The following is an 11,948-nucleotide window of genomic DNA, read 5'->3' as shown; positions in this document are numbered from 1 at the left end:
CCCCCCCCGCGGCGGAGGCGGGAGAGAGAGAGAGGAGGCAGGCTCGGAGGCAGGCTCGGCAGGCGGGAGGGGAGGAAGCGGGCAGGGGCTGGGCGGTGATGCCGGTGCTGCCGCAGCGCTCGGCGGCCCCGCGGCCGCCCCGCAGCCCCGGCGCGGGCGCCCAGCGCGGGGCATGAAGTGGCGGCGGCGGAGGGAGCGCGGCGGGCGGAGCGGGGCGGGCGGCCCCGGCCGCGCCTCCTCTGCGGGGCCATAGTCCGGGGCGGGCTCCGCTGCTCAGCCTGGGCGAGCGGTTCTGCTGCTCGCCAGCCCCGCTGCTCGCCGGCCCCGCGCTCCCCCAGCCCCGCGCTCCCCGCGCTCCCGCCGCGCCTCGTCCCCGGCCCCGCGATGTGCGCGCAGCGGGGCCCGCTCCCGTAGCCCTGCGGCTGGCGGGGCCCCTCGGGAAGTTTGATGGCTTCTCTGAGGAGAGTCAAAGTCCTGCTGGTGTTGAACCTCATCGCCGTGGCTGGCTTCGTCCTCTTCCTGGCCAAGTGCAGACCCATCACGGCCAAGAGTGGAGACTCCTTCCATGACATCCATCCCAGGGCAGAAGTGGCCAACTCGACAGCCCACGGCGGCAGCTCCATCCAGGATGCGGTGCTGAAGAGGCTCTCGCTCCTAGAAGACATAGTCTACAGGCAGCTGAATGGTAGGAATAGTTCTCCTGCTTTAAATGCCTTTTGGGAATGGTCGTGGGTGGTGAATCGAGGCTCAGAGCAAGTGCCCGGCTCGCTTGAAGTTCGCATGCCAGACCCGTGCTTTTCTCTGTGTTATTGTGCAAACGGGGTCTGAATCAATTTAGCACATGATTTCCAAGTTCCGTGTGCGTTTAAAGCCCGGAGTACCTTGCACAGGATGGGAGGAAATCGTAATAACAGAATGCTGCCTTTGAGATTTAGAGCAGCGCTCAGGAGATGACAGAGGCACGATTTCTGCATCAAACGAGCAGGGTGTGCAGTGGGCGAACATGGGTTGGAGGAGCACAGTGTGTATTGATTGAGGGAATGGCTTTTACTCCTCCAGAGTTGGGTTTTTGGAAAGGAGTTTTTAAACGGCTCAAGTGTGTTGCATCATTGGAGTGCAGAAGGTCAGAAAGCAAAGGCACTTTCTCTGTGAAGTTAAGCAAAGTATTCAGTATTTCCTATGGCTCAGCACTGACGACTGCTAATTAAAATCTCAAGTAATGCTTCTCTTTATAGCACAGCAAAGGGATTTCTATTAAAATCTCACCAGGTTCAGTAGTTCCAAGATGTCAAAAGGGAGTTTTAAAGATGCTGTGCAGGATAGAGAAACATGTTGTAAAGACATAAGAAATCTGGCTGAGGTATCTAATTAAAACACTCATTGTGGAAGCTGATTTTTTTCAAGTTGTTCCCCATAGATTCCCAACTGGGGTTGGTCTCTGAGCCAAGAGTCCTGTTTATTGCTTCCAGCCTCTGTAGCTTTAACACCTGCAAGTCTTCTAGAGTCAGAATTAGCAGAGTTAAATGTTTTTTTAGCCATGTCAGTGTGATTCCCTCTCTGAGTTTTGAACATGAAGCTGATGCCCGGTTCTGTGCCGTGTTGATCCGAGAGCTGCTGTGCTCTGAGTGCTGAACTCGAGCTCGTGCTGCTCTGACTTCTGCACCTGGGAGGTGAGGCAGGTGCAGGAACGCAGCGTGCCCTCCCTGTGCCAGTTGGCAGTGCCCTTCCCTGTGCCCAGCCTTGGCTGAGTCACTGTCTGGGCTTTGGGGATGGCACTGGGCACAGTGAGAAGCAGGAAAGTGTTATTTATATTCCTGCCTTACACACTTGCATGAGGAACCCGTCCTGCCTGTGCCCGGCACCGTGAGATGTTGGAGCAGCACTGTTGGCTGACAAATGTGGTGAAGCGTAAGAATAACAAGGAATAAGGTAGAAAGCTGCATGTTATTTATAATCAAACTGTTGAAACTGCCTGCTCCTGGATTTGCTAGGGCAGAAGTTGCTGGGGAGATCTAGGCAGTTATTTAAAAACAGGCAATAGCTGCAAGACAGGAGCCCTCACGCCAGGACCTTGGACTAGGACAAGTAATCATGATGCAGTCTGCCCTTCCCACAAATACACAGGGAGAGCCGAAGTGATGTTGCCCTTCCTCGGTGGCTCCCTGCTCTGCTGTGCTCTGGGGGCTGCTCTTGGGGCTGGCTGGGGTTGTGAGAGGAGCTGGGAGCTCAGGACAGCTCTGTACTCTCCTCAGGCTGCTCTGGGCACTGGGAGCACGTTCTGGTGTTGTACTGGAGTCTGCTCAGTGCCGAGGAGCAACGATGCACCTACAGACCAGGGGAGGCAGAGAGGGAATAGAGATCTTGCCCATATCACAGATGTTTTCCTAGGGCAGGCAGAAAGCTGAGCACATAAATGTGACATCTTGTCTGGCCTCTGCATCCTGGGGTGATTTATAGCAACACTGATCAGTCTGGCTAAAAAATAGCTCTGGCACAGTGCTTATGTAACTTTGGGTCAAGTGTATCTTTGGCACATGTGGTTTTGAGAGGAGCACAATGTGCCCAGTTCTCTGAGTGATGTCTGTGTGTTGTGCTTCAGCAGGACAGGGGTTCAGAGCAAGATGTGGGGGCCAGGTGAACCCCCCATCACCACTGAAAGGGAACAGTGAGGTGTGCTGGGACAGTCCCTGGGAGTGGCTGGTCCGGCTCCCGTGCCAGGAATTTTCTGTGCCTGGATCATCATTCCTTCTGGGTACTTGAGGAGAACCTAAAGCTGAAATCCTGCTGCCCCCTTGGAGTGTGCAAACATGAGTTCACTCCTCCTCTTTGATTTTTGGCTGGGGGAGTTGTGTGCTGGTGCCTCACCAACCCCACCTGAGCTTTTGGCCAAGCCCCTGCAGAACAATCCACCCAGAGGTTGTGTAAGGTCGTATTTCACTGTAAATCTGACCCGTGGTTTAGCACAAAATCATAAAATATAATGTCCTGTAGTGCAGCATGTGGAAAATCTGCACCTTGGGAAGCATCAGGAAGCGTTTGGCCGAAGAGAGAAACTACCCCCCAGTTTGGGTGCAGCCAGCTATGGATTTTTTCTGCATTATAGGACTTGGCCGGGTTTCAGTGGGAGTTGAAGCCATCTTTAAAAAACTGAATCTCTTAAAAAGCTCCATTCTGTAAAGATTAAATGAGCAATCTGATCATACCATTGCTGTGGGTTTGGTTTGTGAGTCATGTAGTGTAAAGCATATTGGAAATAACAGCCCTCTGTGGTACAGCAACCCTCATGTTTTATGTGTCTGTATTTATTTATCTCTGTAAACACTGGCCGTGAAAACAACCTAAACAACACTGCCTTGGGCCTGGTAAAGGAAGGATTTGACACAATCACCCTTTTTGAATGACAGTTCTCTGGTGGGCCATCCTGGAAATAATACCAGGCTGCCTCTCACTCCTCTCTGTACAAGAAGAGCTGTCCCAGACATGACCCAGCCTGCCTCCCACGATGCCTCCTCACTTCCCAGATGATGCACTTTGCTGGTCTCACAGAGTTTTGGAGTTAACTTGGGTAGCAGTGCACAAACCTACACTGTGTCAGCCACTTGTTTCACATGGGAGTTGAAAGAGCACCCTGGGAATGCTCCACAGGATCGAGGAGTCAACCACAGCAGGCACTGGCCTGGTGCAGCTTTCTCCTCATTCTAATTCATGAAGTACCCATGAAAAGACTTGGGTTTGCCCCAAATTGTCTATTTAGTCTTCTTGTGGCCTGATTGAGAACTGTATGTGCGTTTTGTTCATTCTAGTTTATTATTGCTCCCTAATTCATTGCACAAGTTGTGTGGGGTTTGCTTTTTGCTGTTCTGTTGCTTTTTGCTGCTCTCTAATCAGATGGCTCCCACACACAGAAGGATGAGGGTGCCCTTTGAAATGAAGGGCTTTGTATGTGCAGGCACTGATCTGGAAATTCAGAGGATTTTTAATTTCTGGAGTCACTTTTATAGCTGGAATTCTCTTGTTCAGCAGATGTTCAGAGAGAGCTAATGAAGGGCGGAAAGGAAAGTCTGTATTTTACTTTGGGTATTAGCTACAACTTGTCTTTTTGATCCAAACCTATTTTTCTGTGTGCTGACATTTACATAAGCACAAATTGTGGTCCAGATTATCTCCAACTTTATGGAGATTCGCACAAATGAACTTTTCAGTTTGTCGTGTTTGCAAAGAGAGGGTTTCTGTGCTTATGTGACCGGGTAGGGAGTGAGGAGCTGGAGGGAACAGAGACTCAGGAGAGAGCATCCAGCTTTGGCAGGAGCCATGGGCTTCCTGGGAAGGGCTGGGCAGAGTCACAGAATCACAGAGTATCCTGAGTTGGAAGGGACCCACAAGGATCAGTGAGTGAATGGCCCATATGGGGATCAAACCCATGCTCTTGGTGTTATTGGCACCATGCTTTGCCCAGCTGAGCTCATCTCAGGGTCTGCCTTTATCCATTCCCATTCCTCTGGGGTCATGTAGGAACCCATGAGTGACCATGAGGCGTTTAAGAAACTGGGCATTTACAGGATCCTGAGACAGCAAAGGTGGGCCAACTTTCTAGCATCAGACTGGCCTGTAGGATGAGTGCCATGGCTGGAGGAAAGTTGATGTTTGTGTCATGAAACAGGGTACAAAGACACTGCTCACTGTGGGACCCCTCAGTGGGCTGGGTCCTGTGCTTGTTGTGTTGTGAGAAGTGGCTCCTTTCCCTTCCTCCCACAGGGAATTGCCCAGGTAGCTTTTGAGTGGCTGTTTCATCTTCCTTGAGCTCTTGCATTACCCTCTTCCACCTCCCTTCACGCTCTTGAAGGTGCCCTGGATCCCACCCTGGCATGGGAGATGTTCACAGCAGGGCAGGGTGTGTTTACCCCCCTCCTAGGAGGAGAGAGGATGAGGGTGGGGATGCCCTGGGCAGGAGAAGCTTTGGGAAGTTGGACACCCGGCTGGGTGGGATGTGCAGGGTCCATCAGCAGGTTTCTTTATGTGTGCAGGGTCCATCATCAGGATTCCTTATGTGTGCCCTGCTCTGGGGCTGCTCCAGTGCTGAGTGTCCATCCCAGGCAGGAGCAAAGAGCCTGGGTCTGATTTGGTGTGTTGTCTTGTCTCCCCCTCCATCTGCATCTGACCCTATAATCCCCTCCTCTGAACCCTGTGCACCAGAAGCTCTTGAGGTCAATACATAAATACTTCAGTCATTAAAACTGCCAGTTTGAGAGTGCAGGAGGGAGAGAACTTTAAATAAACCCTGGGTCTGGGTGTGGGGAGGCCATCACCTGTATCTGCCACCTTGAACAGATGGAGACTGCTCCCTTCTGCTGGTCCCTGGTTACCTGAGCAACCTTTCACCCAGCTGGGCTGGGACAAACACCTGCCTGTGCATGTTCAGGGGATCTGGCTCTGGATTAAAGCCTCTGAGGAGAGTGAAGGCTCTAAACTCCCTCTCTAGTGCTTTTTGGTGGATACACAACAGCAGCTGAGTTTTGTCAGCGTGACAGGAATAATGTGGCATCTGAATAATGTGGAAAATAGTATGAAAAGTCTTTACTTCAAGCCAAATATTGGTAAGGCAGAAAACACCATGAAAGGGCATTGCTGACTTACCCTGAGCTCTTCTGTTAAATTTTACTTCGTGAGTTCACAGCAGGTTGTAGAATCACAGGATTGTTTGTGCTGGAAGGGACCTTAGAGACCATCCAGCCCAACCCCCTACCATGGGCAGGGGCACCTTCCACTAGCCCAGGTTACACCTTCCACTAGCCCAGGTTACACCTTCCACTAGCCCAGGTTGCTCCAGCTTGATGTCGTAAAAGATCAGGGAGAATAAAAGGCATCTGCAAATTGTTGAGAAAAGAGAGCAGTGATGAAGAAGTGCTGGGTTGAAGCTGGTCAGGGAAGGGGGGAGCAGAGCAAGCTCTTTCCCTAAAGAAATGCACAGAGTAAACTGCTGCTTTTACCAACTGTTAAAAGTTGAAGAGGAACTTTACATTCCTCGGTGGTGAAATAAGCCTATATTCAGTTTTTAGAGAAACCTGCATCTGTGCTTTTGCACATGGAATGATTTGCACATGCTGAGACAGGACCGAGCTCATGCCAGCAGCCTCCTGCTCCCTGACTGTGCTCTCATCTGCTTATCCAATTAGGAAATTAACTTTGGGAGGGTTGCACATGGACACGGAGGCTGATACTGAACCACAGCCCTTAACAGGCTCTTGCTCTCCCCCTTGTAAAGTGGCCCTTAATTAACTTAAACCACTTTATAGATATGTGGATTTGCTTCCCATAAGGATAAGATAATGCTTATCTTCTATAACACTTATCATCCTCCAAACACATTACAGACTTAGCTAACTACTGACCATAGAAATTATGTATGGAAATAAGGCAGATTAAAAATGGTTCTATCAGCAGTTAGTAGTTTGTAACAGCACTACACCCACAGACCAGTAATACTGAGATTTTAACAGGTAGGTAGTACATTAACTAAAAAGCTAAGAAATTCTCTGAATAAGATAAATAACTGTGTAAATAACTGAGGGTGAGGAAAAGCTGTTTGTAGGCAGAAGGGCCCAAACCTTAATCATGTTATTGAAATCAAATAGCTCTTCATAAGAGCACAGGCTCGCTGGGTGAAATCTTTGATTGAAGAAATGGTGATGTGGAGATAAGTGAGAGGTGATGGGGTGTGACTGCTGTGTTAACTGTGTCCCACTGGAGCTGGGATGCTCTTTCCATGTCAGTCCCACCACCATGATATATAGTCCTGAAGTAGAAACCAACTGTATTATGTTGTATGGCCTTATATATTTTATAGCAGCTTGATAAAAATTGCCGCTTTAACATTTATTATATACCTGACAGATTTGGTTTCCTAATTCCCCATTAGGAATAATACAAATTATGCAGAGTCAGTACCAGCTTTTAGAAGTTCCCAACCTAAACTTCCTAAGTGCAGGAGAGAGCTCAAGACACCTGAGGGCTGCAGCCTCTAAATCACCCTCAGCAGGGTCACAGGAATTGGGTCTGATACCCATCAGAGTGAATAAAGGAAATACTTCTTAGAGAAACAATATATTTAAAAGATGAGGTTTAAGACAGTCATTTAGGAAACATCTGGAAGCTTAGACATTATTGTGACAGTTAGTTTACAAACAGCTGATGAGGAAGTGATAGATAACTTTTGGGTTTGATAGTTGTTTGGCATCGTGATCCGAATATTCCCTGTCACTGGCAATGAATGAGTAATAAGCCACTAACACATTTGTCATGCAGAGACAACACAGGATTCATGAGATGCAACTGCAGTGACCAGAAAATGGTGACAAGGGTGGTATTTTATTTTTGCATATTAATAAATGAACGGAGAAACAGAACCCTGTTGGTAAAATGACAAAGGAACGTTACATTTATCCTGCCTATTTAATCAGGCAGATCTTGGAAATATCTTTCTAAGGATGCAAAAAACCCAGAAAGGTGCTGTAATTGTGTGATTTTCAGTCTGTATCAGTAATGTGCTATTGTGTCACCAGTGAGAGACATTTGGAGTTGGATGTATTTGGAAATCATGGACATCTAGGAAAGATCTGAAGCCATTGGAGAGTGTCCAAAGGAGGGAACGAGGATCGGGAAGGGCCTTGATTTGAAGCCGTGTGAGGACACTGAGGGCACTTGGTGTGTTCAGCTGGAGCAGAGGAGACTGAGGGGAGACCTCAGTGCAGTTCCAAGTGCCTGGGCAGGGGCAGAGGAGGGGCAGGGACTGAGCTCTGCTCTGGGGGGACCAGGGACAGCAGCCAGGGAATGGCTGGAGCTGTGTCAGGGCAGGCTCAGGTTGGATCTCAGCCAAAGGTTCTTCCCCCAGAGGCTGGTTGGGCACTGCCCAGGCTCCCCAGGGCAGTGGGCACAGCCCCAAGGCTGCCAGAGCTCAGGGAGGGTTTGGCTGATCCTCTGGGGCACAGGGGGTGACTCTTGGGGCTGGGCCTGTGCAGGGCTGAGGGTTGGACTCCATGATTCTTGGAGGTCCCTCCCAGCTCAGCACATTCTGGGATTCTGTGATATTTCAGTGCCTGGAGTCATCCTGCCTGGCTTCCAGCTGCCTCTCCAGAAGGGCAGGACTCAGCCCTGGGTGCAGTGTCACACCTGAGGGGCTCACAAAGCACTTTGGATACCCCAAAGCCTTTGGGATGACAGCAGGCACTGCTGAGAGTACAGTCCCATGCTTGCCATCTTGGAGATCTTCTACCTTGGCCAGGCAGGACAGATGCATGAAGTTGGCTTTAGGCATATGCTTGGATTCTGGGGAGTCCTCTGGTCTACTCCAGGCCACTATCGTCCCTCCTTCCTCCTCTCCTGGTGGGAAGCACGTGCTGTCTGGGAGCAAACCTGCCTGTTAACAAGGCACAGCACAACAGCAAACAGAAATGTGCCTGCCCAGGTAATTAAAGAGGTTTGACTAATTTTGTGATTTGTACCACTAATCTTTACCTAAAATGGAACATCTGGTCCAGATGTTGTGGCAGGCTGCCAGCTCCCAGCTCCTCCAGATACACCTGAGCCCCAGGATGGCTGAGGATATCCTGCAGTTGTTAGATTACATTTTAAAAGAAAGCTTTTTTGGGGTAAGACATTCTTGTGGAAGCCTGCAAAGGGCTGTTTAAACTGAATACTCAGAGTATTGACCCTCCTGTGAGTCAACAGCAGTGATTGAACTCCAGTGATGTATCCGAGTGGCACGAGATGATTTTTCCTAAACAGTTTTGGGAGTACAAGTGACTGTATTTTTTTAGCCCTCAGTCCCCACGGTCAGATTTCTTCAAGAAATTGTTGAATGCTTTACATCTCATTGCTACAAGCCTTGCTAGTTGTGCCTATAAATCTAATAGCTATCGACCCACATTCTGACATTCCCTGATGGTTGTCTAAAAATAATGCGGGAATCATGCAACGAGAGCCTGACGTAAAAGAGTGAGGAGAGAGCTGAGCCATCACACCCCCTGCCCTGGGTGCAGCTGAGGGCTCTGATGTTTGGAATCCTTGGGGAGATGCAAAGTTGCCTGAAAAAGAAGGAAGATTCCCTGTGAGCTGGATGAAAAATCCCAGTTTGCCTTTTCCGTTTTCCAAACCCGATGCTTGGCGCTCACACTGTGCAACGAGTCCTGGTTCTTGTGATCCTGCCCTCCCAGGGATTCACTCCCTGGGATTCACTCTGATACCTGAGCCCCCCAGACAGTGATCCAAGGGCTGTCTACCATGTTACAGCACTTGTTTTGCCTCGGAACAGGAAACACCTACATCGTCCCAGGGTCTCCAGTGTGGGAGTAATATGATAACTCGCCATTAATGGGTTCGTTAAAAATAGGGATCTTCCTTGGCTGTTATGCAAGAGCACCATCCTTCCTGCTGAGAGGGAAAAGGAATGATCCCTGAAACTCCAGGGCTGTGTCACACCCATTAAGTCACACAAGGCTGACCTGCCTTGGTGCACGTGGGGACTTAATGTCAGCACCCTAAAACCACCGGGGTGACGTGTCAGCGCTGGGTGCTCTATCAGGGGTTAATTATGACAATACCTTTAATTTGTGTTTAGCCCAACCACCCGAAAAAGTTTTGTTCTGTCCCTGCCAAGTTATGAGAAAACAACCTCTGATAAAATGGGAACTTTGTCCTTGATGAGAGTTTTTATATAAACTATATTTTACTGCTGTTCCGTTATTGGCTAATCGTCCTCCAAGGTCGCTTGAGGGAGAGGATGAAGAGGAGAGGATGAAGCAATGCCCCCAGACTCAATTAGGAAAGACCCCCCCAAGCACACTCTGCACGTGGCCAAAGAACTCCCGCGTGCGCTGAAGGGATGCACTGACATAACCAGGGGGGTGGGACTGAGGACCTCTGGTGGGGCAGTGCTGGCACCTGCCTAGACAGACGTGATCAGTTATTTGTACAAAAGCAGACAGCCCTTTCTTGGAGGGAAGCTAGCTTCACATCAAGGACAACGTTGCCTTTTGGCAGGGACGCCTGCCAGTTTGTGCACTTACTGCTATGGGTAATTATAGGCATTCTAGGTCAGTGAGATAACTTTATGGGCAACAGCTGGGTGACTGGGCAGGTCGTGCTGGGGACTTATTTCTCCCCTCCTTCCTCTCTTTTGAGTTTGTTTGTTTTGTTGGCCACCTCTTGGTAATAAATATCAGTTTTGTTGAGCTTCCAGGGGTGTCATGGTTTCAGATTCAGTATGTCCCGAACCCTCCCTAATACAGGTGCTGAGGAGAGAAGGGGAATTCTTGGTCCCCTTCTCCTTTAGTACCCTCAACTTGTGTGCAAGTGGAAATGGCTTAGAATCCTAGGATGGTTTGGATTGGAAGGGACCTTAAAGCTCATCTCATCCCACCCCCTGCCATGGGCAGGGACACCTTCCACTAGCCCAGGTTGCTCCAAGCCCCGTCCAGCCTGGCCTTGGACACTCCCAGGGATGGGGCAGCCACAGCTTCTCTTGGCAACCTGTGCCAGGGCCTCCCCACCCTCACAGGGAAGGATTTCTTCATAATATCTCATCTACACCTTCCTTCCTTCAGTTAAAGCTGTTCAGTGTCATGTTCCTTCCCATGGTTTGAGGTGAGGTTTCCCAGCACCGGCACTTTCCTGTGTCTGGAAGGGGAAGGCTCTGGGTGGCAAGAGCTGGACTCTGCCCTGTGCCACCTTTGGGCGTCTTTGCTCCCTCTGGCTCTGTTCCCCAGCACCTGAATTAGATACAGGACTTTCTTTTCTCCCATCTCCTCGCTGTAACAGCAGGGCCTTTTTGTGTCTGTGGGCAATGGGAATCCAAATTGCTTTTCCTTGGCACGTCCAAGCGCTGCTGAGGTACAGAAAGCAGCAAACCCTTTATAAGAGAGAAAATCAACAGTGGATTAACAGACACCAGCAGTGCCTCAGCTGAGTTATTCTGGTGTTTCCTCAAGCTGCATCAGAGGCAAGCAAGGTCTCTTACCTGATGGTTGTCAGAATTGATTTAACCTTAGTTTTAATCTTCATTTGCTTGTATCTCGGGGAGGGTAATGGCCGACCATGGTTGTGCATGTGCTTAGAGGATAAAGATGAAGTGAGAAGGTTAATTTTAAAATAACAATTAGAATTTCTTTCTGGGTCTTTGCCCATATTACACTTTCAATTCAATCAGAAGAGCACTCACGTTTGCACCAAATTACTACTAATTCTTCCAAAGCACTTGCTTGATCATACTTTAAAAACACAAAGTGAAGGAGGAGAATAAAAGAGTGAAAAGCCATGTAATGAATTTTAAAGCTCACTTATATTCCATTATTGGGTTTTAAATAAGTTTTGTTGACCTCTGTGTGTTTTTATTTTTTGCCATCTTCAGTGAGGTGTCATGGAACACTTGAGTGCTTTAAATAGCTGGGAACATAAACCCCCTGTTCCTCTAGATTTTATTGCAGTTTTTCCCCTTTGCACTGACAAGACAATAATAGTAATAACCACTACACTCATGTAAACCTGTAGTTAAGGCTGGGGCCATGTTGTACTTTGCCCTTTGCTAAGTGCAGACCAAATGGCATCATGTGGGATCTCAGTTTGCTTGAAGTTGTTGTTCCTGTCATCAGCAGGGACTGGTGGCACCACGAAGGGCAGCAGGATCCAGCAGGAAAGGGTTAGGGATCAGTTTTTTCCTCTGATGTTTAGTGTGATGCTGGACAAGTCACTTAGAATAATATTTGAAAAAATGCACAAGTTAGAGATTGAAGTTCCCTCATGTCTTACTGGGTGGCTGTCTCAAGGAGGGGAGGAGATAAAGAGGGTTTTATGTGGTGAATGGTATGAGGAAACATTGCAGAAGAGTTTTGGTTATTTGAAGATACTTGGAACTGGATTCAAAGAGGTGGGAAAAGAAAAACTGAGGAAGGAGAGAT

At 49.0% G+C, this 11,948-nt stretch overlaps 1 protein-coding gene across 1 annotated transcript in view; it reads left to right on the top strand.

Annotated features, from left to right (window-relative positions):
- Positions 1-198: 198 nt before the first annotated feature.
- Positions 199-11,948, top strand: part of LOC113957327 (polypeptide N-acetylgalactosaminyltransferase 17-like) — an 80,578-nt gene continuing 68,828 nt past the window's right edge. Inside the window, exon 1 of the mRNA XM_027664701.1 lies at positions 199-685. Coding sequence (XP_027520502.1) covers positions 448-685 — 238 coding nt within the window. The 5' untranslated portion in view covers positions 199-447. The remainder of the gene's footprint in view (positions 686-11,948) is intronic.

Source organism: Corapipo altera, unplaced genomic scaffold, assembly GCF_003945725.1.
Source record: "Corapipo altera isolate COAL_440 unplaced genomic scaffold, ASM394572v1 105, whole genome shotgun sequence".
In the NCBI taxonomy this organism is placed as follows: Eukaryota; Metazoa; Chordata; class Aves; order Passeriformes; family Pipridae; genus Corapipo; species Corapipo altera.
This window is presented reverse-complemented; position numbering and strand designations above follow the sequence as displayed.